General features: G+C 38.2%; 1 protein-coding gene across 2 annotated transcripts in view; it reads left to right on the forward strand.

Moving 5' to 3' along the window:
- The first annotated feature begins 681 nt into the window (after positions 1 to 681).
- The window catches only part of LOC101856435 (protein Njmu-R1), a 31,140-nt gene continuing 7,146 nt past the window's right edge, over positions 682 to 24,675 (forward strand). The window contains exons 1-11 of one of the 2 annotated variants that reach the window (XM_005100643.3): positions 682 to 806; positions 8,099 to 8,164; positions 9,083 to 9,208; positions 10,338 to 10,514; positions 11,167 to 11,224; positions 13,132 to 13,224; positions 17,476 to 17,595; positions 18,726 to 18,790; positions 20,951 to 21,108; positions 21,665 to 21,765; positions 23,671 to 23,741. In XM_005100643.3, the coding sequence (XP_005100700.1) occupies positions 691 to 806; positions 8,099 to 8,164; positions 9,083 to 9,208; positions 10,338 to 10,514; positions 11,167 to 11,224; positions 13,132 to 13,224; positions 17,476 to 17,595; positions 18,726 to 18,790; positions 20,951 to 21,108; positions 21,665 to 21,765; positions 23,671 to 23,741 (1,151 nt within the window). In that variant the 5' untranslated portion in view covers positions 682 to 690. The remainder of the gene's footprint in view (positions 807 to 8,098; positions 8,165 to 9,082; positions 9,209 to 10,337; positions 10,515 to 11,166; positions 11,225 to 13,131; positions 13,225 to 17,475; positions 17,596 to 18,725; positions 18,791 to 20,950; positions 21,109 to 21,664; positions 21,766 to 23,670; positions 23,742 to 24,675) is intronic. The other variant, XM_035970336.1, reaches the window with a different exon arrangement.

Consider the following 24,675-nt stretch of genomic DNA (forward strand, 5'->3'; position numbering starts at 1 on the left):
TCGTGTGTGTGTGTGTGTGTGTGTGTGTGTGTGTGTGTGTATGTGTGTGTGGAGGGGGGCACCAAGTATGGGTCGTGTATATGTAACAGCATAATGTTGGTGGTCGGCGGGTGCCGTGGTGCAGGTGTAGTTTGCTCGCCTTTTTTCTTTCCTTTATCGTAAAACATCTTCTCATCTCTCCACTTTCTTTTATTTGCATGTTACTGTAGTGACATTTCTAGTCTTCGGTCCATGTAGGCCTATGATCTGTTTGTATTGCAAGTGCCAAAAAACTCATCAAAAAGTTATAACCCATTATTAAATCAGAAAGCCCCCCTTCAGCGCCATACTTCCTTTGAACAGAAGAAACAAATATTGAGAATCATTAGGCTATCAATTTAATTAATGTATGAATATCAAAGATGAAAAGTATAAGCCTATACTATGATACCCTAATCCAGGTGTGAGACAGACCCCTGTTCAGCCTCCTTTTAGATACATTCACAATTCACAGTGTGCCATTTTGTTCCGTTTGGCACCATTTCAGGATTCTCCGACCACTAAAATTTAACACTCTACCCAATAATAATATTAATATCCATGATAACCTTCCTTGAGAACAATAATAATCGCTGAAGCTACAGAGTTTATGTGTGTTCCACTGAGGGAAGTTTTCAGCAGTTAAAAATTGATAACGTAGCAGGATAGAAAATGGCTGAATCTAGTGATTCTGGCTCAGTTCTGAGCTTGCAAACGGATACTGCGGCTGAAAAAAAATCCGAAGAGGAGAAACGCTTCTATGCGTTGTATTCCTTCAATGCTAAGAGGTAGAGATGCACAACTAGAATATGTCTGTATAATTCTCCTCTAATGTGTTACCCCATTGATGGTGGGTAGTTCACAATCGCCCTGTTGTCGTTGTGTCTTACTCAGTAGGACTAATAAATGTTTTTTTTTTTATTATTTTTATTGTTTCCAGGGGGGGGGCAAGCCCTCCTGAAACCCCCCACTGACGCCACTGTTGTTATGGCTAGTGCGCATCAGTATCAGTAGCCTTGGCTTAGTGGCTTAGTACGAGATGTGCATGATGTATAATTATTCTCACCCGCCCGGAAGTTCTCGCAAGATCAACTCCTCCCCTCTTCTCCCTCTCTCTGTCTCTTTCTGAATACTGTCTATCGGTGTGGACGATCAAATTGACCAAAACAAAGTTTAAAAATGATGTTAAAACACAAAAGTAAATTAATTTGGTTGTCTACAAAGATGCTACGCCTATTTAACTTTTCGAATCGAGCCGAACTACGCGGGTCGCCATTTTGTTTTGCCCGGAAATTCTCGCGCTACTCCTCTCTCTCTTTCTCTCTCTCTTTCTCTCTCTCTCTCCACTGCCCACAGACAAAATTGTACGCTTTTAGTAGGCTACAGTTGTAATGGAACGTTTGTTCACGGCACAGAATTCTACAATTTTTCTGTTATCACAGTGTAGAATTCTGTGGTTTAGGGTGAACGCAAAATTTGGTGAACACGCACCGGGTGAGAATAGCCACAAGACTCGCCTGCACTATTCTCACTCCGGGTGAGAATAGAGGTGGCCTTATGGAAGTGCCTATTTGCAATGCCGCATTGCGATTAGCGCAAGTGCAAAATAAAACGCTGTGTTTATATGAAACTTAATCTACCTTTGATTAATTTAAGTTCTAATGGCCGAAGGGACATTGCGTCTGCGTTGGCGTTGGAAGCCAAACCATTTTATGAGCGTGGGTTGGATCCCGGTCCTGAAATTTAAAAAAAAATAATTTTGTTGTTATTTGTTTTGGTCCTCTTCTCGACTGACCAACAAATTTTTCCCATAAAATTATAACTTGTTGCTTTGCAGTTTTTTTATGTCGTGATGAAGTATGCACATTATATTTCAAGTTTTGTCCCAAAGAAGAGCTCTGTACAAAGAAGGCCTTAGTATAGCTTATAGATAGATCTATACATTTCCTTTTACCAATTTAGTTAGTTTGAGTAGTTTAGTTTGAAGTACGGCTGTGGTCAGGCTAGTCGCCTATCAGCCGTTCGTTGCTTTCATTGCTTGCATTCCTTCCTGCTCGTTGTTTTCACACTCTGTTATATAAAGGTTGGTGCTCATGGCTCATGGATCTGGCAGTTTGAAACCTATCTCTAGGTTCATGGAGAATTTATTCGTGCCTTCCAGACCATAATGTCAATCCTATTCTTTAAAGCATTCAAGGATGGTGCAGACACCACACTTTCCGGTGGGGAATTCCAAGCGTTAACTATGCGTACACTGAAGAAATTTTGGCGGACTGCTGTTTTCACATATTTTTTTTTCAATTTTAGACTGTGTCTCTAGTGTTAGAGTGTAGATCGCGGGGTAAAATGTCTCCCGTTATGTTGTAAATTCCTGTTAAATACTTGTAGCTTTCAATCATGTCGCCTTTAGCTCTCCGATAGTACAACGATGGCAGATCCAATTTTCTGAGACGATCACAGTAAGCAAGGTGCTGTAGTTCAGGAATTAGTTTGGTGGCCCATCGTTGCACTTTTTCAAGTTGTTCTTCATCACTTTTAAGTCTGGGGTGCCAGACCACATTTCCATACTCTAGATGAGGACGAATGATTGATCACAGAGTAGAAAGGGACACTTTGTCCAGCATTGTGAAACCTCTCCGGATCAGTGCGAGAAGATTGTTAGCTTTGTTGACTTGGATACTGACATGTTTGCTGAATTTTAGATCGCTATCAATATTCACACGTAGCTCTTTTTCTAGTGTCACAGATTCTAGAGTGATGCGTTCACCTTTGGATGTCATCTTGTACTCACAGGGGTTTCTATTTTTCCCAATGTGCATAACCTTGCATTTTTCTGCATTAAACCTCAATTGCCACGCATCAGACCAGAGCTGGAGTCTGTTCAAGTCATCCTGGAGGTTGTCCGAATAGTCGGGTACTTCAGCAAAAATCTTCGTATCATCCGCGAACAGAAAAGTAGCAGAGAGGATATTTTCAGGGAGGTCATTGACGACCCTGAGGGATTCCTGACTGCACATGCTCCCAGGATGACTCCTCTCCATTTACAACCACACACTGTTGCCTATCAGTCAACAAGTCCCTTATCCAAGCGTGAATCTGCCCCTCATTTACATAGCCTTCCAGTTTTGTCAACAAACGTTCATGTGGGACGGTATCGAAGGCCTTAGCAAAGTCTAGATAAATGATGTCGACACAGCCATTTGCCTCAATCTTTGAAGTCCATAGGTCGAGCACCGCGAACAGGTTGGTTGAACAACTTCTGCCGCTCATGAAACCATGTTGACAGTTGCTAAACACAGGGTTGGGTTGATTTAAATCAGTTGATTTTTTAAATTTAAATCAACTTGACTTTTTAAATGAAAATCAGTGATTTAAATCACTTTTTTAAAAATTTATTTTTATTCAGTTTTTACATATTTCAACATTCAGAATTCCTTTCCTTGGTTTCATAAAACAGATATAAGGTTAAGTAGACTGATATAATCATGTTTAAAAGTCTGCTTTCCCTCCTTTCACTGTAAAATAATACAGTATTCAATTTACTTTTTTTTCCATAAGAAATCAGGGTTGGGTTGATTTAAATCAGTTGATTTTTTAAATATTTTAATCAGCTTGATTTTTTAAATAAAAATCAGTGATTTAAATCACTTTTTAAAAAATGTATTCAGTTTTTACATATTTGAACATTCAGAATTCCTTTCCTTGGTTTTATTAAACAGTATAAGGTTTAGTAGACTAATATAATCATGCTTAAAAGTCTGCTTTCCCCCCTGTCACTGTAAAATAATACAGTATTCAATTGACTTTTTTTTCATAATTGAAATCAGGGTTGGGTTAATTTAAATCAGTAAATTTTTTAAAATTTAAATCAACTTGATTTTAAAAATAAAAATGTGATTTAAATCACTTTTTAAAAATGTATTCTGTTTTTACATATTTGAACATTCAGAATTCCTTTCCTTGGTTTTATTAAACAGTATAAGGTTTAGTAGACTAATATAATCATGCTTAAAAGTCTGCTCCCCCTGTCACTGTAAAATAATACAGTATTCAATTGACTTTTTTTTCATAATTGAAATCAGGGTTGGGTTAATTTAAATCAGTTGATTTTTTAAAATTTAAATCAACTTGATTTTAAAAATAAAAATGTGATTTAAATCACTTTTTAAAAATGTATTCTGTTTTTACATCTTTAAATATTCAGAATTCCTTTCCTTGGTTTTATAAAACAGTATATAAGATTTAGTAGACTAATATAATCATGCTTAAAAGTCTGCTTTCCCCCCTGCTACTGTAAAATAATACAGTATTCAATTTACTTTTTTTTTTCATTATTGAAATTAACATTTTCTTTTTCTTTTTAGACAAACACAAGCGCGCGCAAACACACACACACTGTAATAAAATGCAAGTTTATCTATGCATAATTACCCCCCCCCCCCCCCCTTCCTTTTAGAGTGACATTTTCTTCATTTTTTGTCTGTAGCCATAATTCACTGATATATATATATATTATATATAAAACAGATTAAGGCTTTCTTTTGCGGTTGCTTAAATTAATCATTAGTTAAAATAAAGACAATGCATTTTGCACTAAAAGAACATACTTTTAGCAACCAAAAATCCCAAATTGTGTCCACATTTTAAAAAAAATATTAAAAATATTAAAAATCCGATTTAAATTTAAAAATTCTTGATTTAAATTTAAAAAATCGATTTTTAAAATTTTTATTTAAAAAATCAAAAAAATCACCAACCCTGGCTAAACAGATCATTTAGGCCTGGTTAAAGTTCAATTGTGGCTTTCCTTGGTCTGTGAGTCTGAATATTTTTTTTTTTTAATTTTAGGCTCAGGAGAAGAAAAAAAAACTTCCGGGACCGGGATTTGATGCCACGCTTGGAGGCACTGAACATTAGACTAAGAGAACGTGTACAGCTTGTATACGTTCTCTAGGCTTATCTAAATTAAAGTTATAGATAATATTTTGGGGTAGATCTATTGTTGTATGACGACACTGCGGACAGGAAATACTGCTTATACCGAGTTGCACCGTCTTGTTATTGTTATCCAAGCGCCTTTCGACTTACTTGCTCAAACTCAGCTGTTAGAATAGATGATCAAGACTACATCTAGTCTACTTTTGTGCAAACAATGTCAGAAACAATTGTTAGATCTAATCTAGATTCTAGATCTAGGTCTAGATCTAGATCTACCCAATATTGATCGGAATAAGACAACGTCATAAAAAAAGGAGTCAAATCCTAGGAGGTTTATCAAGAAACTGAGAAAGCTTCCACAATTCAGGCAGAACTACAATATTATTATAATGTAGAAACGATGGCTACTAGATCTAGATTTGAGTACTGGCATTTCAAATAGCATGGGAGCTATTCAGAACACGGCGTTTCAAATAGCTCCGGAGCTATTCAGAACGCGGCATTTCAAATAGCTCTCTCTCTCTCGTCCTTTTTAACTCCCAGTGGAGCACAGGCCATCAACAGCCTTACTCTGGACAGCGAAGCCTGTCCTGAGCATCCTTTTCTATCTGTTTCCATGATGTCCCCGTTTTTTTCAATTTCAGCTTGTACCGCTCGCCTCCATGTCATCTTTGGTCTATTTCCATTTCTTCACCTGTGTGTCTTCCTTTATTGGCCTTTGGCTTGTTCTTTCCCACAGTTGAGCATTAGTGACTCGGTCGTACCACTTGATCCCCACTATCCTTCGTAGGCATCCATTTACGAAGCTTTGCAGTTTCCTTGCTGCTGATGCTGTGAGCCTCCATGTCTCTGAACCATACAGTAGAACAGTCTTCATGTTTGTTTTGAAGATCATCAGCTTGGTGTTCAATCCCAGTTCCTTAGACATCCATATATTCCTGAGAATGATGAATGCAGCTCTTGCCTTTTCGATTCTGACCTTGATGTCTTCGTCTGTTCCCCCTGCCTTGTTGATGACACTTCCCAGGTAGGTGAAGGACTCAACATCCACCAATGATGCCCCTTGCAGTGTGATAGGAACGTCGGCGCCTTTCATTCGTAGAACTTTCGTTTTATCCGTGTGAATGTGGAGTCCAACACTACGGGAGAAGGTCCTGAGGTGATCTGTTTTCTGTTGCATCTGGGCTCGACTTTTAGAAAGAAGTGCAACAAAGTCGTCGGCAAAGTCCAAGTCTTCCAACTGATTGGAAAGGGTCCACTGTATGCTACCGCGTTGTCCCGATGTTGTCTGTCTCATTATCCAATCCACTGCTAATAAAAAGAGAAAAGGCGATAGCAGGCATCCCTGTCTCACTCCTGTATTCACTTCAAACGAGTCTGTCTGTTGCCCTCCAAGTAAGACACTGCCACTCAATCCCTCATACATCTTCTTGATCAATCTCACAAACTTGTCAGGTATTCCGTAGTGGCGCATGAGCTTCCTGAGTCCCTATCTAGGCTGTCAAAAGCTTTCTCGTAGCCAACAAAGTTAACGTACAGGGAAGAGTTCCACTCTGTGGACTGCTCCACTATTATCCTCAAAGTTGCAATCTGATCTGTACATGATCTCTTTTTACGAAATCCTACCTGCTCCTCTCTTAGTTTTGCATCCACTGCTTCCTTCAGTCTTTCCAGTATGGTACGACTTAAAACCTTCCCCGGAATGGAAAGGAGCATGATTCCTCTGTAGTTTTTACACTCATACAGGAGGTCTCCTTTCTTGGGTAGTTTCACGAGCAATCCCTCTCTCCAATCCTGTGGAAATTTTTCGCTGTCCCATATCTTGCCTCTAATTCCATGGAGAATTCCTGCTGCAGTGTCAATATCCGCCTTGAGAACTTCTGGGGGAATTCCATCTGGGCCGGTTGCCTTGCCTGCTTTCTGGTGTCTTATCGCCTCCTTGATCTCCTCTAAACTAGGCTTTTCTTCACTCACCCCCAGATCAATCTCTGCTGGTGGAATGTCAAAAATTGTTTTTCTGGCCTTGATCTGTTCAGTAGCTCTTTGAAATGCTCCTTCCAGCGTTCTTTCTGTTCGTCTTGATTTGTGAGAAGTTTTCAGTTTCTTGGTCTGGCGACACCCATGTTGATTTGTGTATCTGTTTATGTGGGAGTTGCTAATAGCGTCTGCCTATAATTATACACACAAAAATGTATTCAATCTAACAGACCTTTCAGTGTCTCTTTCCCTATTTTTTTTTCGCAGTGGCTACATTCACGGCGCCATGGTGAACGCAGTTTGCAGGCTACATTCACGGCGCCCTGAATGTAGTTTGCAATTTTAAAATGAGCTTGCTCACTTTACCCCCTACCCTTTTCCCTTTTGCTTTTTCTTTTTCTTTCACCCCGTCCCACCCCTCTTCCTTGGCCTTCTTCCGTTCTCCCTAGCTTTTTTCGTCGAACGACTTTTATTTTCAAATTGACAAGTGTTGCCAGTCTGCACTCGAAAAGAATATCGAAGTCGTGTTCTATGCATGAGCAAGTGAGGCCTTGTCGACTGTGGCTGCTTTGCTGTGGCCGCCTTAACCCTCCGTAAACTCAGTTGCATTCGGACTACTGCTACATTATTTTTCACCCGAGTATTCTTGTGCCTTGTGCTGTTTCCTCATTCATTTCCAGCGACTAGCGTTTGAGTTATGCCTCTGTGCCAATGGTGGGTGATTCAGGGCACTGTGAATTTAGCCTGCAAACTACTTTCACAGTGCTGTGAACGTAGTCACTGCAGTTTGTTTTTTTTGGCTGGGTTTTAGTAACATACGCTAGCTACTTACTTTGGGCCATTATATTTGTCAGTGGATTGATGGTGGTTGGAGTTGGACTGGAACTGGAAGTATAGGCCTAAGTGGTGCAGGCATAGATGCCTAGAGGATGTAGAGGGTTAAGTAATATAACAGAAGGCTATCTGTTGATCATGTGTGTATGGTTTATAATAGAACTTCCATACACTCAGCTATATCAGCTTTATCTTTTGAGCTTTGAAATTGCTTCCATTCACCTCAGCCTCAAACATAGATCAGATACTTTGACCTGACTGTTATAAGAATTGTTGACTTGTCACTGTTTAAAACGTATTCCTTTTATGAATTCATGATGAATCTTTCCAGGGGGCATGGAGCAGATGACCCTGCTTCCCCTGAGTCTGGTGGTGATACGGAAGAGGGTAGTACTTGGTGAGTGCTTAGTTTTTGTTAGGTCAAAAGTTTTAAGTGGTCTAGACAGGTGGGGGGGGGGGGAGTAAATTTGTACTTAAATTTGCTTTCCCACATGCTAAAGGGTAAAATAGTGGTGGAGGTGGATAGATTAATTAATATGTTTCCTTTAAAAAAACATGGTGCAAGGGGCCTAGGATTTTTTATTCAAAACTCTTTCTTTTCTCTATTGCCGGATGACTTGCATTGAAACTGAAATTAAATATAGTCTCACACTTTTAGTCAAATCATAGATAAAAAATTTGATGAAATATGTTGCTTTTGGCAGTGTGGAATAGAAAACAATGTCTTTTAAATTGTTTTTGTCCTCGGAAGTGAATTCTTTAAGTTTCTTCAGGGTAGAAAATAGGTGAATCGGATGAAGTTAGACCTGAAGAAATTTTCACTCTACACATACAGTCTAGCATGCACATGATAAAATTGGCAAGACATAGAAATCTTTTTGTTGTCACAACTTTCGCTAAGTACATGTTTTACGTACAAGGAATGTAAGAAAAAAATTGGGACCATTTGTGTGTTTGACATGCATGCTAGACTGTATGTTTCTGTAGTGTTTGCTGGATGTTTCATAAATCTTGCCGCAATGTGAATGTGATGATTTGAACCAAAAAGGTGATAACATGGACTATTTAAGATATTCTGAACTTAGTGCTTGTCAGTAACTTAATGACTTTTTATTTTATAAAGACACAAAAGGAGGCCTAATAACATTTTTTTGTCATTAAAGCTGGGAGTTGAAATGGGAATATGTTACAATTTGCTAAAAAATTTTCTCAAAATTTTTCTAATTCTCTAGGGAACATTATATTTAAATGCGCACAACCTACCTTCTATTACTTAATGTTCTACTGTTTGGGGTTTTTTTTAAATTTCTGTCAGTCTGAGCGTAGCTGCAACAAACCTTGCAGCACATACAGAAACAGATCTGAGGAAGTCCCTGTCGTACAAGTTATTGAGCAAGACTAGGCCATATGGAGAGGGACATGTTTTTTCAGTGGGCCTCAGGTAAGTACAGTAATTGGTGTCCACCTAACAGCAACCCCCTTGGGAAGCAGGCTTTGGTTGCTTTTCTACACTTTCAAAAGGGGGTGGGGGGTGGGGTGGGCTCTAAGCTTCACAGCTTATTACAACCCTAACCCCGCCACCACACACTTGCACCCATGGGTCCTAATTGCAGGATGTAGTGTCAGTCAAAAAGTGAGAACATAGGCAGTGTTAAAGCATCAGTGATAATGTTATGCAGGGTGGCCGAGACTTTTCCACTCAGACTCTTGAAAAAAGGTGGCTCATGGCAAGAGGATGGGAACCAAGCTCTTGTACTCCGCAATAAAGGTTGTTGTAAGAAGAAAAGATTGCTGCTAAAGGGGATTATTTATATGGGAAAAATTCTGTTACACAAGCTTAGGTTGCTGTTAGGTGTAAATAGCTCATATCTGGGTTGCTGTTAAGTAGTGGACACCACTATAATGTGATCAGTCTTCAAATGTTGGGCATTCTCTGACAGAAATAGGGAAATGACAACACCTAGGCCTAAGTATGAAAGAATCTTGAAGCTTTTCCACAAGACTTTTGTAAATCCTTATAATACACATTCTATTTTGTGTTTACAACCTACTGACTGCAGGTTTTTGGGGTTTTTGTTGCTCCTCCACTAGCTTGTAGTTCTAAATTTTATTTTTGCTTCCAAAAACGACTGATTTAAGGCAATAGAAATATTCTTGCACTAGGACTAGAATGTTGAGACGCAAGCAACAGAGCAGGCAATTGACAATGTTTTTGTTCAAGGGATTTGCTTTTATACATTACAGTAGAGCCTTCATTTGTGGAAAATGACTATTGGTTCAACAGCAAAAGTATTGAATCATATATTATTCACTGTTACTGAATATCTTTCTCTGTCTCTCTTTTTTTTTCTTCTTTTTTTTTTTGTAAAATGTTTCGCTGAGGTTTTTATCGGATAGAAATTGGGGATTTTTTGGGTCTCTTTTGAGGGATTACACCTGATTACATACTTGGGTAATATCAACACTTTTGCATTCTTTTTAATGGGGAATTAAATTCTGAGATAGTTTTGCACATAGTGTCTATGATTAGCCTTATACTTTATTGCATTCTTTTTTTTTTCCGTTTTCAGTTTCACAGACAGCATATCAACATCTGCGTCTTGTTATTACTGCATTTTGAAGTCGTCGTCAGACAGTTTAGGTTTTGATCACGTTACACAAGATGGTGTGGCAGAAGCAGGTGGAGACAACGACTGTCAAGAATTTGTTGTGTGTTTTATCTCGTTCCTTGAAAGTTCACTTGACTTGTATCCTTATTGGCCAGTAGTTGTGTTATTGTTCAAAATTATGGTAATGCTGAGAAATATTTTCACAACAGCTACTTTCTCACTTTAGATCACTTTAGGGTAATTGTAGATATGCAGTTTTAACTCAGATTAGTGACATTTTGTCCGGATGTATGTTTTTGTGCCACTTCTTTAATGTCATATACTACTCTTTGTAGTGCACAAAATAGGACCTCTATGATGCTGACCCATGGATAGTTCTGTCTTACTGGAGGTGAAATATCATATGCACAGTTTGTCTTTTTGATCTGATAATAAAATACACCGGCCTCTGTGCTGTAGTGGTTCGGTGCTTCACCGTCGCATGTGGGACACCCAAGTTTGATTCCCAAGTGGGGAGAATTTTTTATTGAATATCAATGTCTTTTTCCTGGGATGTTGTATCCCTTTCAGCTTGGGTTGGCCTTGCCAGCCAGGGTTGAAGCCTGCCTCTTAAATGATCGTGTCGATGGAGGCGTAAAAACACCTACATTAAGAAAAAAAATCAATAAAGTACAGTTGGATCAGGTATTAAACCTTGTCATTTTCAGTCTTTCCTTTGACGTCGAACAGATGTACAAGTTCTGTTCAATTTAGATGAGTAAATAGAGTTTTTCTCCTTAATTTGACAAAGATTTCGTACTGAACTGGATGAGTACTCCCAGGGTTTGACACCTTTGCTAGACAAGGAGGTAAGTCAGTTTTTATTACACATTTTGAAGTGTGTTAAGCTTTGTTGCGATTTGTTTTATCCTCTGTTGCTTGCAATTTGGAAACTTTGTGTCTTGTCATGAATACCTTCCCCCTTCTGTTGCTCATTTCATTTGCCTGTAAAGAGTTTGCTTAAAATTATATACGTTTAAGTAGTGTCATAACTGACTGATGACTGTCTTAAACATTTGGATGTTCATGTGCATCGTCATTTATAATTATTTTGTCTTATTTTTGTGAAGTAAAGTATGCTCTGACTGCACGTGTAGATAGAGGCTCAATTAAATTTTGGAAGATTAATTTTTTGATGTAAAGATAGTGTAGTGGTTATAATCTTTACAAAGAATACTTTCTGTTCTTCCCATCCTTGTGTTCTTCCCGTATGTTCCTGTCGAGGAAACAAAAGAGTATTAAGTTATTTATTTTTATTTCCTGATAAGTGAATGAAACTTATGCACACCTGTTTTATATTTTCTATGAATGCTTTCTACATAACCCTCTGAGTATCAACCCCACTTTTTCAGTGCCACATTATTGACCTTTCAGGTCATACCACAAAGACATGTATACTTGTAGAGTGCATTACAAGGTTAGACTTGCCAGCCACTTTTCTTTTGTGTGATTTGTTGACTTGTTATACAAAAGTTTACTGCAGTGCGTATTATGTATATCACGTAGAATAAACCCTTTAAAAGCATTAGAACTACCCGTTCCAAAAGCTCATTCTTTAAAAGATTTTCGCCCTTTAATGTGCTGCCATGTTTGTGAAAGGCATGGTGGGAGATTCTTTCTCTAATTCTTCATTGTATAGGCCTATTATTATGAAAATTGTTTTGTTGTGGCTGCTAGTAATCAAGTGAACACAGGGAGAAGCGTATTTCTGCCAACTACAAAAAAAGATTTTTAAAGGAATATCTACAACTGAAACTAAGCAGGGGAAAGTGTTTACATTTCAATTCTTGGACAGGGGACTATTTTTTTTTTATTCAGTAGGTTTGTTTGTTGGTTGTTTTTTTTGCTTTCCTTTGACATATTCATGTTATTTTTATATCATAAATGGTAATTTTTCCATTCCCAATTGGCCAGAGTTGTTTGTGTAATGATTAGGTTCAAAGCTGTTCCACACAGAAGATACTGGTTTGATTCACATGTAGAGAAGCTTTTTATCAAGTATCTCTGTCTGTGTGCTGGGATGTTGTGTGCCACTCATTCTATTTCAGCAGGATCAAAGCAGCATGCCTTGTAAATTATCTTAGTTGTGTTAATGGGGGTATAAAACTCGGTCATATACAATAGATCATACAACAATATCTCTGATGGGGCGCCCTTGAATCTGGGTTAATATGGGGAATTTTTAAGGCTATCCACCAAGTCAGCCTTGTCCTATTGGAAATTGACTGTCAATTTGGAGGTCCTGCCTCTCAAATAACTTTGCAGTGTTGAAAAGGGTATAAAACCCATGTCATAATGTGATGCTATCCACAATCTTAGTTTCAGCTGAACAAATAAGTATGTTTCTTATTCACAAATTTCCCATCTGAATAATGTTGTATATTGGACTTTTGATTCATTACTTTTGTTTCCTGTCAGTTATAGATCTTGAAGGAAATGGTAGTGATAAGAGATAATATTAAATCTTTGATCAAAATAGATACCCGTAGAGGATGGCAAAGGCAGTGCTGATATTTTTAATGGAGTGTGGAGTGTATGTATATATGGACTGATTAATCGGTTTATAAGAGAGTATTTTGCTTGGAAATATTTATTTGCCCCTTTTATGTTCATACTTTCAGCATGGTCAATTGGCAATAGTGTTTTAACTTGTGATGAAACAGTTTAGTGACTTTTCGTGCACATTCTCAACCTCTCTCCTCCATATTGCACTTAGCCCCTTGTCCCTCGCTCCTCATCTGGAGGCAATCTTGACTCCCTTAACAATGCCTCTTCCAACACAAGCGCGGAAGCCACACAGCCGAAAGAGGTAAATCGTAACCAATGTCTGCTTGTTTTATTGATGTTTTTGACGTTTTTCTGTTTTCTTGTTTGCTCTCTTTCAACATTGGTGAGAAAAGAATATTGACTTCATTGTGCCTTTATGACTGATCTTGAAATTCTTTTCTTTGTGAGTATATTGTTAGTTATTTAGCTGTTTTACTTAACCGTATGAATACACAGCTTTTTTTTAAAGATAAAGTGGTGCCATTTTGACTGTTTTAATTTATGTTTGCTAACAAAGAGTGCTTCTTGTGTAGAATGTGCTGTTGTTTTCATGGTATCTTGACTAGTCTCCTGTTTAGTGCTATTTTGTTATGTATACTAATTGACCTTGCATTCAACCACATTACTTTGTGTTTATGGTTGAATTATAAAATAACTGAACTCACATTCTTTGATAACGACTAATATTCTTTGACTGAGTCTTACATTCTTTGATTAGAGATAGAGAAATTAATTTTTAATTTGCCTACTTTAATTAAAAATGTGTAAAGATTCTTACAGTTTTTAAATACAAACATATTGTTGTGAGCAATTTACCAAATGGCACATCACAGCCTCTATATAATATTTGATTTCTCTTTCATTTTCATATTCTTTTTCTTCAAATTTAAAACAAAACAAAAAATTGTTTCCCTTTTTCCTTTACCTCTCACTAATCCCTACTGTCCTAATTACTCACACTGTAGGTAAATAAAGACATCTTATCTCGACTCACTGCAGTGTGCAGTCAAACCTGTCCAGGAAGAGAACCCATTGTCAAGAAGAAAAGTGATCACCTTAGACAAGTCATTCTCTTTAGAAGTGTCATTATAATATTTTTGAAAACTCAAGTTGGATATGGAAAGTGGTCATTTGTACAGGTGATTGTATCTTGGACAGGTGATCGTTAGTGCAGGTTCGAATGTTTTAGTTGTCTTCTCTGTAGTTCTTTCTCTCGTTCATCATTATGTAACCTTAATAGGTCCTCAGCCGATCTTGTGTTTCAGATTTTGTAGTTTGAATGAATTTTTTTGCAACCAATGGGTTTATTTTGAGCACAAGGAAACAGCAGAAAAGAAGAGGAATTAACAAAAAATATCTTTTCAACTGTTTTAAAACTACTTCAAAAGTACAAACCTGCTATAATGATCACCTGTCAAAGACAATCATCTGTACAAACAACCACTATCCGCTCTCCCCTTTGAATTTTTACAACATTATAATTATAATGACACAGTCTATGAGGAACACCTGTCTAAGACAACCACTTTTCTCCTCGACAGTGGGAGCTCTACTCAGATAGTTATGACCATTTGTGAGGCATCGTGGTGAAATCAGGTGCTCGTCAAAATAATGAAATCCGAGAAATCTGCATTTTTCTGCCAGTTTGGAAATATTTTTTTAATTCTTGTTTTTTTGCCTCAACACCTTTTATGTCCATTCAAAAACACTTTTATGTGTGGAATTTATGAAAAAATGCTGATTAAAGGAAGAAAGGTGGAAATTTGCAGTTTCCTAGGACTCTTAAGCTATGGAAGTCCCCAAACTTTGGCGGCCATTTTCTTGCTAATTTTACTTCTGAAACCAGGCGGCCCCACCTCCTTCAATTGCAAATATCTCCACTTCTATTAAGGATAAATGGATATTTTTTCATCAAAAGAAGACACCAATAACTCCATATGCCCAAAAATAGACGAGCACCTGATTCCACTGCGTCGTGACACATTTATTTCTGTCATTTGTTTCTTTGTTTGTCAATTTTAACGTGAAAGTGTTGGCAATATACAGCGTAAATTTTTTTTACACTTTGACCTTACAAGAGGTGGTCGATTTGCACTCGGTGTGATGTGATCCTTATTCTTTATATATGTTTCTTTTGTCGTTGTGTATTTTTGGGCCAAGTCTGTTCATGATCATACTCTCTTGGCTTGTATACTACGACTCAACTCTAGTCAGTTGGATTTCTTTATATCTTATCGTCACATACTAGTGGAAATGCCTTGTATTTCTCTCCGACTGCCACCAATTAGAGCTCTATGATGAACATTAAGGCTATCATTTATTGTTTTTGACCCAGCAGCTCTCTGGCTTTTGTCCTTCTGCCTAGTGCCTTGTGGTGGTATCTTCCGATGCATCACAATTTATGACTGGTTTCATGGAATACAACAGATTGCATTTATATCTATAGCGCTCTGTCCCATACAAATATAAGCTCTGAACGCTTTACATCGTTGACATGTTTACTGAAAGTAAAACCTCATGCACACACAAGAAAGAACATTTCATATAAATAAGTAAACCAGTTCCACCACAAAAGGAAGTACTTTCTCAGCCATACATTAATTATACACATATAAGGACAGCAGTGAAACAAGACACATCAGCACCTGCTAACGCACTCCAACTAAAAATTAAACAAATAAAGTATTGTTTGTGTTTTACTGCATGGGGGAGAAATTGACTGCATAGATCTCTTTTTGAAGGACAAGAAGTTTTATCGAACAGCGTTTGACAGCTACCTCCAAGTATTCTGCTGAGATTAAATACACATTAAGCATGAGATGTTGGGCCATCAGGCTGAAAATGGTAGACCGATCCTCCCGAGAGAGATAGGTGAAATGGTCTTTTACTTTTACTTTATAGCTGATATTAGTTGAAATAATTTTCTCATCATAGTGTCAAAGGTCTGTCTATTAGGCCAGTCCTGCTTGTTATTGGATCTGATAATCTATCTCGTAGGATTGATTTTGATCTAGTGTATCTGTACGGGTGTACAATGTTGTTCCTTTTTTGCTACCCTGTCTACTTCACTGTTTTCTGAAATGTTTGAGTGGCCTCTGGTCTGCCATAGGGTGGTATCGACTCCAGAGACTTTCATTCATAAATGCATATGTATCTAACAGGATATGTGTCAGTTCTGGGAGGGTGGTTGTGGGGTGCCACTTTTGGGTCATACTTCTTTTCTTTCCCTTTACATCTGTCTGTCTTGTTATTTGCCTGCACTGAATGGCTATTATCATTTCAGTGTACTTTTCTTTACTCAGAATCAGACCTGGAGACTCAGACAGAATTCTGGTGTGTTGGATAATTTGTTTCCATGTCCTTGTAGCATGAAAAGAAAGTCTGCTAAGAGGAAACCACAGCTTGTTAGAATCGGGGTTAAAACATCTGGAAATCTGTCTTTAATCAATAGAATATTGTTTCTATTGCATGAATGGCCATACAAAGCTGCAGAAAGCTGCGTGACTTGAATGCGAATAGATGAATGTGACACTTTTATTGACAATTATACACTTTTACGAATAACGTTTCGATGATTACACCCTTTTTCAAAATACCTACAAAACAATAAGTGGTGAGTTTAAAATGAGCAATTATGAATAGAAGCTTCACTCTCATTTAATTGCATTGTTTCTATAGCAGCAGTTGCTGGGAAGTTCTCCAGTGACTTTGCAAAGATGAATTAAAGTTAAAGATCTGTTCATGCTGTAAATGATTGTCCAATGTCCAACTTTTTATGTACTTTTTTAGGCTAAGCCACCTGTGTTTCCATATATGGGTTCATCATTCTTTGGGTCTGAGTCCATTGTCCTCAAGGATGTTCTCACATTGATGACTGGAGAATCTTTCTTTGTGGTGTTGTCTTTCAAAAATATTAGTTGAATTTCAGAGATATAAATATTCATTTGTTCTATTCTTTTTACTGAAGAATTTTTGTGGTTTTGTTTTTCAAAGATGTTTGTGTTTGAGGGATTTCCAGATCTATGTGAGGTCACATGTCTTTCATGATAATATTTGTATCTTGCCTTTGTTCAAGAAGCAAGTGTTTTTTGTCTTGACCCTAGGAAATACCAGAGTACTGACTGCTGCTGGAGTTGATATGACAATAAAGAAAGCTTAAATCTTTATCATCCAGACTCTTGCTAACTGGTTTGATATTTCAATTGCCAACTCTTTTTCCATCTTACCCTAAAAGTTTACGCGGCTATCAGGCAACTGGTATATGTAGTACTGACCCCTCTAAATGGCTTCTGTATGATTCATATTTAATAAAAGATCCAGTAAAAAATTACTTGAATAGGAGGTGTATGGACTCATATAGTTTATTTTCCAAAAGCTATTTTCTAGAATGATGCTGGTAGACAAGCTTTTTCCTTGGGTTGCATTGTTCACTATCCCTATTTCTTCTTTCTTCACTGCCTCACATTTTGACAAAAGTTAGACATGATGATAACCGCTACTATCTCACCGACAGCTCAGCCAACTTGGGGCAGGAATCCAAAGTTACCTGGAACAGTGGCCACCTGTGGTTCTGGGTTTTCTGACCCGCACCCTGCAATGTATGGGGCCTGAGATACAGCAGCTCATCTATGCAGTAAGCAACTTTTTTCGGGCATAATTTTACTTTATATGATCATTGTCGTATCATTCCAACATATCAATAGAATAAATTTATTGCTTGGATGTGTAACAAACCATGATTGGTTGTATGTGTGTAATGTAACCTACTAATGAATTTTCTGAAAGTTCCTGAAGTTTGGAAACTATAAAATGGAGTGTACAGAAATTTGTTTCTTTTTCTTGTCAGTCATTTTCCTGTTTCAGACCATTTTCTGTATTTTCCACTTGCAAATATAAGTCGCAAACCCTTGCTTTCTATTGCTAAATGTCCACAATTAAACATAAAGGTGTGGGCGGTTGATGGGTGCTCTTTTACAGTTTACTCTTTCTTTCTAATTGAATTTCTACAGACCTTATCTCTTCTTCATTTCTTTGTATGTTACTCTCCAGTAGTAACACTTCTTTTGTTTTAGTAGAGGTTTTACGGCGCTCGCAACTGCAGATGGTCATATGAGCGCCAGAAGATCAGAGGTGTTACAAGAGAGTAACAAACATAAAAAAAGAAGGAGGGGAGATAAGAACGACAGATGTTTGATAGGAAAGAAGAAGCAAACCACACCAGAGCACCCGCCAACCACCCACGTAACACCTCTAATCTTAGGCCTTTGTACATGTATTACCTTTTTGTATTGCAAGTATGGTAAAACTAAGCTATGTAAAAAGGCACATTGTTGGTTGAGCACTGATGTGAGAGTAGACTTAATTTTTACCATTTGTGAGTCAGTGATGGGAAGATTGTTAAGTTCAGGAGAACTGTTAATGTCTTGCAAAGTAAATAATATCACTATTTTTCATTTTGCTAACAGTCCTGGAAACCACAGAAACCTTGTAATATCTCTTTGAATTCACACCTTAAGATAGTTCATAATATATGTTACTGACTGTTACAATTTCTAGATGTGTTTTTAATAATGATACAATGTAATTCTGTTTCTACTGCATCTACCGTGTGAAGAAGAGAAAAAGGAGATGATTTACTAGTCTTTTGTGTTTGTTCTCAAGCTCAAATACTTCTTAAATCTAGACATGTAGACCAAACTAAAAACCCTCTGCCTAACCCCAAACCCTCTACCTTACACACTCTACTTGTGTTTCATTCAACAGGCTTTGCTGAACGCCAATCTTCAGGTTTCTGGAGCGTCAGCACAGTTAGAACAAGACATCAAAAAGTGAGATGGGACTTAAAGGCGCTACTGGCAGCATTATCTTCTTTCTCTACCCTATTGTTCCGATTAAGTACCTACTTCTTTCGTTTTACATTCTTGAAATACAGTCGAACCTGCCCTGACGGCCACCTCTATAAGACGGCCACCTGTACAAACGGCCACGTTCCATTTCCCTCCTTGCGTTTTTTCTATATAATTTTACTGTGTAAAACGTCACCAGTCCAACGCGGCCGCGGCCACCATATTTTACCACACAACCCCTATCACACTAGAGAATAACACCAGTCTTAGACGGCCACCTTAGTGACTCCATTAGGTTTTGTCATAAATTGTGCATTGGCCCTGGCGTTGTGGGCGAGCCGTCATAATCCAATCACCTATTTGTTGTTAGGTAGTCCCTCCAACCGATCATGTTGCGTAGGCCCCTCCCACTGTTGACCAATAGGTAACAAATTTTCAGCTGCTGGTGGGGTAAGCGTGTGATCCTTCATAACCATAAGCCCTGCAATGAACTCATACACAAATCGAAAGTGAGATGAGTGGTCACTGTTTACCCAGTCTGTAACAAAATAACAATGGACGTCAACATGAACTTGTGACAGAAGCGTCGCTCGTTCTCAGAGTGGTGGCGACCCATGTGTTTGTTTTACCATAGCACTACCTCCTTCTTGTCTGACATATTATTTTTATTGTCACCCTTGCACAAAAGCAGCTGCAAAAGAAAAAAAAGAGAAAAAAAAAAAAAAACCCATTGGAAACAATTACAGTAACAGCAACAATAACAACAACAATAACAACAACAACAAGAACGATGCAGCTACCTTCGGTTGGGACCTCAGAAAGGAATGATTTGTTTTCTTCATTTTGATCAGTCCTGCCTAAGACAGCCACCTGTCTTATAAGGCCACTTTTCTCCTTGACAATGGGTGGCCGTCTTACACAGGTTTGACTGTATATTATCTATGATTTCATACTCACTTCAGTAGTATTTTCTTAATTCTTAAAGTTTTTGCTGTCATAGGTATGGAAACAATGCTTTTCTACAAGTTTGACAACAGTACATGTGTTTTTCTATCTTATTTTGTATCAAACCTTTGCAATGAATGATTTATCCAACAAAACTTTGAAAACAACTGCTGTCTATATTTAGGTCAAACTTATCAATTAATGATATATTCATAGAAGTACCAGCTATCTGTATTTAGATGCTGTTTTTGCCTCCTCCTCTGTCTTGTGATTAATTTTTTCTTTTCTTTTATTAATCTTGTTTATCGACGGTATAATACTCTGACTTTGTAACTGGTAGAAATAGGTTAACTTGGGGGGGGGGTTCTTAAACAGTTGCAGAGATCGATCTGCAGGTTCCCAACAAAAATTACCTCAAGACAAGGGTAGACATCCATCATAGCGTATTTAGTTTCAAATGAAACTTTGTAGAAATTAATTTCGATGCATGGAACATTTTTCTTCTTATTGAAATTTTTCAAGAAACCAGTTACATGGTTAAAGCATAACACCATTGATATGTGATTGTTGAATTGCCTCTTGGCCTTGGTAGTCTAGTTTTAAGGCTCTGGACTCAAAATTGTGAGATTACAGTTTTGGGGTTTGAGGCTCAGGCCTGACGTTGTGTCATTGGGAAAGTCATTTTATTTTACATGAATGTTCCTCTTCACCCAGGTGTGAATGGGTACCCAGCTGTAGACAGGGAAAGATCTTGTCAGTATGTTGGTGTTTTAGCATCTGTAAAACGGCAACTTGCACTGTATGTTTCCCCAGAAGTTGAGATTGTTTCAGAATGCTATCAGGTCTGCTGGGGTGGAAATGTAATATAACTTGTAAAACGCATAGAGCTTGCTGTTGAAAGAATTTACACTTTACAAATCGTTGCTGTTGCAAGCAATCCTCTTAAGTCCAAATTTTGAAAATGTTTTTATTGTTACACCCTCCCAAAGCTCTACCAAAGATGCACCTTTCACATCACCAAAATGCAGTTTAATGTTATGGTCAAGGTTTTAATTTTCTTGCTTTTTCATGATTCCTGATAGGCACAACACAAAAATGAGGTTTTTTGTCTCTGGTGTAAAAAGTACCTATATGGACTTACGTGCAATTCTTGCAACACAAACGAAATGTTATTTCTTTATTATTATTATTCCTCAGGTTCTTCCAGTGTTGTAGCTTGTCTGGGTTGTTGGAGAAGCCTCAGTCAGACAACACGTCCAGCTTGACCAGTTTGGACAACTGTGACCAGTGGCAGCTACAGCCTGTGGTTGTCTCGGTGACGGTGAAGGATGGCACGGCTAGTTTTGAGAAGACGTGTAAGTTAACAAATGTTGAAATGGTGTAGAACAGGGGTGTCAAACTTGATCATTCAGGGGGGCCAAAGCTCAGATTACAGTTAAGGTTGCGGGCCGAACTAGATAAACACTCATTGAGCTGTAGAAAACTAATCCTTTTTTAAACTAAACAATGATATGAGACAAAAGTTAAGATGATAACAAATAAAGGCATATCAATTTTTGCTCATATGCCAATTTGTCAGAGCTGAATGCTTAACATCTTTTCTTAGCTACATGTCTGTGTTTTATGTTCAGAATAATGTGCTGTGTTATACGGAGTGCACACTGTTAGTGGAATTCATTTGATTGAGTAAGGGCGAGCCAGATTTTCCTTCATGGATGGGGCAGAAGCTACCATTTTGGCACAATTCAATCAAATTCAATTGTGACCCTCAGAATCGAAGCTTTTCCTGTTTTTTTCGAAAGTGGTCTTAAATCACTCTTCTTTGCACTTCTATCTTTCGCTGTCTGCTCCCAAGTTTCAGATGGTCTTTGATATTAAAATTTAAACTAAATCATGTATCTTTGTTCACAGACAGTTGTCAGTTTTGCAAGAATGTCACAGACAAGTTGATGGCACAGGATCAGTCAAATGTGACTAACATCAGAGATTTCTTGGAGTCCATTAAACTTGCTGTAAGCTATGTGTGTGAAAATATATATAATATATATATATCTACTCGTTTGTACAGGTGGCCGTCTTGGTGGGTTTGACTGTGTTTTCTCTCCTTATACAGTCTTATATGCACATAGTAAAATCGGTGGCACGCCGAAATCTTTTCATCATGTTCGAATTTGACTATGTACATGTTTTAAACTCAAAGAATGTAGGGCCTAATGAATAAGAAAAAATTTGGGAACTTGAAATATGTTCACTACATATCGCGGGCAGTATTGCATACAAACGTATCTGAAAGGCCGCCAAAAAGGACTTAAGTCTGTATGCAATACTGCCTGCGAGATGTGTTCGCTATGTGCTTGCTAGACTGTATCGTTAAAGAAAGTGAAACTAATGACTGAATGTATCAACAAGTGTTTTGTCATCTTTTATAAGCATGCGGAAAGCTGGGTACACATTTTAAAAAAATTATGACAAAGCTCAATAATCATTTTAAAATGAGTTTAAAAACATATTTTGATTGTCCATATGATGCACTTGCAAAGTTTTAATTTGCAGGACATGACAGATATAGTGTGAAACAAACTGGGAAAATGACAGATTTTTTAATATGATAAGCTAAAGCATGTATGGAGAAATTGTCACTTCTTGTTTGGCCTGCATCATTGTTGTTGGTCTTGACCTGCTGTGGTCAATCTTCCAGACAAGAAAAATTTGTTGTGTTGTCATCAGATCAGTAGCAAGAAAAAAAATTCAATTAAACATGGTAAGGAACTAGCAATGCCAATCGCGCTTTTCCGCCAGGAGAAAATTTGGTCCCCGTTTGCGGGTGAATTTTTGGACCGGGTCGTAGCGTAGCTGACTAACTTTCTCAACCTCGGTCTGCTCTATGTCTGAACCAATGTGAATGAAACTCAGCAACCAATCAGAAAATAGGGCGAACTAATGATATGTGGACGTTGAAGTTCGTACACATAAATTAACCTATAGTTTTGGTGTCGGGAACATTTTAGTATCAGGTGTACCGAAAACTATAAGGAGTTTGCATTTCAACGCCGAGATGGTAATAGATCTATCCTCTATAGTGTGCTCAAATTTGAACGTTCTGTGTCGAGTAGTTGTTTTGACCCGATCATAAATGTACGGCTATCCCCCTATCCAAAGCGGCTTGGCACCGAGACCGGCCATTTTCCCCTCACTCTCGCGGCAAATGTATGTGACCTACAAATCCCTGCATGACTATTCTGAGTCCGTTCATTGGTCACTTGAAATAGGGCAATGGCAGGCGCGCGCATGCGGTTGTTTTTCTCTCTGCTCCCCTGTAACATCGCAATGGGGGTATTCCGAGGCGAGGTTATCTCATCTCGGGGCGTTCGGGTCTCAACAGGGAAAAAGAATTTTTTATTGTACGGCATGCTAGATTGAATTAACTTATCTTTTACAGTTGGCAAGGTCTAAAGTCATCATAAAAAGCTTTGCAATTATTTAGTCACGTTGCCGACATATATTCTTTAAGATCACATGTTGTGATATGATGCTATAAATAAAATGGACTCATCCCGACACCCCTTTTTCGCAAAATCGTAATATGTATACCCAAATTTTAATTATAACAAAATAACTACGAAATGGTTAGTAAATATGACGGCAGAAATTATTTCTCCACCCAAAAACACATCGGGTAGCCAAGTTTCTCTCTAACACTCTGATTGATTACCAAGATATCGTCCATTTTCTTACAGAATCTGTCCACTTTTTAGGAGTATTTTTTCCACAATGTAGGTCATCCATATTTTGCCGAACTTTACAACCAAAAATTAAATTTTCATTGGCATTGTTAAAGGAACTCTATCCTGAGTGCATTGATTTGGCTGAGGTGTAGAGATTTTCAGTTTAGTGTATTTCTTTTCTCACTGATATAGTTCGCCCACAACCTGAACAAGTTGAAAAGATTCTTGGGACAAGCAGAAGTGGACTTTTATGTTCTATACAGGTGAGTACAAACGCTCTGTGTGTGTTTGTGTTTGTGTGTGTGTGAGTGAGTGAGTGAGTGTGTGTGAGTGTGTGTATGTGTGTGTGTGTGTGTGTCCCTCTCTCTCTCTCTGTCTCTCTCTCTGTCTGTCTGTCTGTCTCTCTCTCTCTCTCTCTCTCTCTCTGTCTCTCTCTCTGTCTGTCTGTCTGTCTGTCTGTCTGTCTGTCTGTCTCTCTCTCTCCCTCTGTCTCTCTCTCTCTCTCTCTCTCTCTCTCTCTCTCTCTCTCTCTCTCTCTCTCTCTCTCTCTCTCTCTCTCTCTCTCTCCCCCCCCCCTCTCCATCTGCTTCCCTCTTCCTTTGTCTCTGTCTCTGTCTCACCCTTTATCTCTCTTTCTGTCTTTCTCCCTCTGTCTCTATCTCTTATCTCTCTCTCTCTCTCATCTCTCTCACTTCCTCCCTTCCTCTCTCTTTCTCTCTTTCCTTCCCTTTGTGTGTCTTTTTCTCTGTCTCTCCACCTTCTTCCTCCTGGTTCATATGATGGAGATACCGTCACCTGGACAAACAATGATCTCATGAAAGTCGTCTAAGTTTCCATGACATTGAGCTCTTGGTGGAGCTCTGGCCTAGCGCACTGCTTTCCTGGGGCCAGCGTGAAAGAGGCAGTGCTCTAATTAATAATAAATTAATAGATGATTTCATTCGTCTTCGTGCTTCAGGCACCTTGCAGACTTATTGATCTTTACTTTTTCTTTACCCCTCTGGGCATTTATTCTGCTGTGTCCAGTCTGTAGTGTGATTATGATTTACTGACCTGGCCTGGTCTAGTTCACTAAGCCTGTGGTTGCTGGAAGATGGGTCATGAATATGGTGCTGCAGCTTCCATAAAAATTTCTGTCTGAACAGAGCAGTAAAAAAATCCCAACTCTCCCATTCAATGTAATCATAATGATAAGAA

Source organism: Aplysia californica, unplaced genomic scaffold, assembly GCF_000002075.1.
Source record: "Aplysia californica isolate F4 #8 unplaced genomic scaffold, AplCal3.0 scaffold00254, whole genome shotgun sequence".
Lineage (NCBI taxonomy): Eukaryota > Metazoa > Mollusca > Gastropoda > Aplysiida > Aplysiidae > Aplysia > Aplysia californica.